General features: G+C 35.4%; 1 protein-coding gene across 1 annotated transcript in view; it reads left to right on the top strand.

Moving 5' to 3' along the window:
- Positions 1-318: 318 nt before the first annotated feature.
- LOC144966129 (arrestin domain-containing protein 3-like) overlaps positions 319-2500 on the top strand; it is a 32069-nt gene continuing 29887 nt past the window's right edge. The window contains exon 1 of the mRNA XM_078902238.1: positions 319-1362. Within this exon, the coding sequence (XP_078758364.1) occupies positions 1245-1362 (118 nt within the window). The 5' untranslated portion in view covers positions 319-1244. The remainder of the gene's footprint in view (positions 1363-2500) is intronic.

Here is a 2500-nt window from a genome sequence, read left to right as displayed (position 1 = left end):
CACAACACGATTTTAGAGCCTTGTCAACTCATTCTGGCATCCAATACTACAATACCGTACGTACATTTTCCGTTTATCACAACCACTCTATCGATCTTTCTCTGATATTATTAATTTGTATGGCTTTGTCGTTGGCAAATTCCGCTGGCAAATTCCGCCATTGGTTTATTATAATATTGTTGACGGCGAACCACCACCACCACCACCACCACCACCTCCACCACCACGACTCGCAAATTTTTCCCTCTCTCTTCACGTGTTCAAATACCGCGCGTTAGATTAGATATTCCATCAGGACCGTTTCTATGCATGGTGTTCATTCTACGACGGCAACAACAGTAAAGATCATGCAGGTGTTGGTGACGTCATTCTTTTTCCTGAGACAGAATAACCCAATATTACGGAAAATTGGAAATTCCGCGGTCTAAGGGGAAGTCACTCTTCTTACTCCTAATCTTCTTTTTCGTCTTCTCCTCACAATTTCTCCACCCCCCCCCCCCCCCCCCCCCCCCCCCCCCCCCGTCTGTCCGTCTTTCACCCTGGAATGCCGCTAATCGCCTTTGTCACTATGGCACCCAGGACAACAGATGGAGTGTTTGGCCAGAGGTTCTTTACCTTTGGTTTCTTATTCTTCTAACGCTGGGTGATGATATTCGTGAATTCTGTGTTGCCGTGTCAACAATCACAGTGTGGTTCTTTTATCGAATGTGTCGGATTTATTTTATCAATAATAATAATAAATAAGAGAACAACTCTGTACCTCATTACTGTAGCTGTGTTAGCCTATCAGAAGTTTGCGTTTTTTTAGAATGCAAGAATTACTTGAAATAAAATTATCGAAGAAATTCTATTAAGTTTTAATTTTAATTTTTATTAAAAACAGATCACGGATATAGTTTTTTGATTCCACGTATCGAGAGAAACGAGTAGTTTTGTGGAGATATAAATCGTGATTTAAAGATTTATTCCTCTTATCAATATTCATGGATATTATCTGGACATTGTGAAAACGCATATGTTTGTTTACATTTCATCGGGCTATAGATCTATCTATCAAATTTCATTCGAGATTTCAAAAGATACAAACGATCTTCTTTTCATATTTTTTTTTGTTGGGAAGATTCGGGATTTAAGTGAAACGGAGGGATGAAGCGTTCAAATCAATGATGTGTTCGACCTTTCTCCAAATATTTCATGGATAGAATTGTTAGTTTAAAGATTACAGCCACAGCTGCCTGTATTTCATGGGTAAATTGAGCACTTTCAAGATTGTCTTTGCCAAAAACAAAGACAAGTACCAACCTGGTGATGACGTAGAAGGTCACGTGGCTATTGAAATCAAAGATGGAATCAAAGTCAAAGGTAATTTTTTTTAATTTTTAACTTTCAACAAAACTGCATTATTTTGGCAAAACTAGATTTTGTTTTCATTTTGACCAGCAACAATGCGCATTCTTATTTTCATGTCGGATAACTCATATTGTTATGGGTTCTTTTTTGTGATGGAAATAGTCTCAACCAAACGCAGAATGTTGTCCATTAAATGTTCAATCAAGAACCATAATTGCGTTGTGTTCTCAGACCCGCTAATTACAACCTTGTCACAGTAAAGATTATTCACATTTATTTTATTAAAGTTTTATTTTAGTAAGAACTCCAGTTATATTTCGGTGGGCTTAGAAAACAATTTACCTTCTAATATTAGATCATCTTTCCTTTAATAGCCTTCCATTGACTTAATTTCAAATTAGTGAATACTTTTCGTTCTACCTTCTGTCACGTAGCCACTTATTATAAAAGCTAACCAATCTAATCTTCCTCATTTTAAACAAATCGTTAATTGTTCTTAATTTTAAAGTAACCAGTAAATTCTGGGGCCTTATTCTTTACATCTTTATTTTATGCATTGTCGAGTAGCTCTTAATACTCATTTTAGACCATAACAATATGTCATGTTAATGTTGCTGCTCGAAGCTCGAAGAAATAAACAATGTGAGATTGAATATAAGCTTCAATTTAATATACGAAAACATATAAAAATGGACGTTTCGAATTTCTCCTTTATCAACAAAACATGATGAATGAATCACTACAGACAAATGAGATAATGTGGTTGTGATGTTGTTAAGATGAATAAACCATTCATTATTCATCTTATTTTAACAACACCACTATCACATTAACTCATTCGTCTGCAGTGTTTTGTTCATCCTGTTTAGTTAATAAAGGGGAAACCCGAAACGTCCATTTGATCTATTTTCGTATATTAAATATTACATTCAATTTCACATTGTTATTTAATGATAATATGTGAACGTCGCCCAGAAAAGACTGCGTCAAATAACGAATAAAATAACCCTTAGCTTGCTAAAACGCCTCAAACATGGGACGTCAACAAATCTCAGGATTAAGGGCTTTGTCAAACCTAGGGTCTTTTCAATTAATCATTAAATAAGGGATGTATTTTCTGGCCAAAATGATAGGAATAGATGTGTTTTAA

The sequence above is a fragment of the Berghia stephanieae genome, chromosome 2, assembly GCF_034508935.2.
Source record: "Berghia stephanieae isolate SIO BIC M18660-M18661 chromosome 2, UCSD_Bste_1.3, whole genome shotgun sequence".
Lineage (NCBI taxonomy): Eukaryota > Metazoa > Mollusca > Gastropoda > Nudibranchia > Aeolidiidae > Berghia > Berghia stephanieae.
The sequence above is the reverse complement of the archived record's forward strand: the minus strand, read 5'-3'. Positions and strand labels throughout refer to the sequence as shown.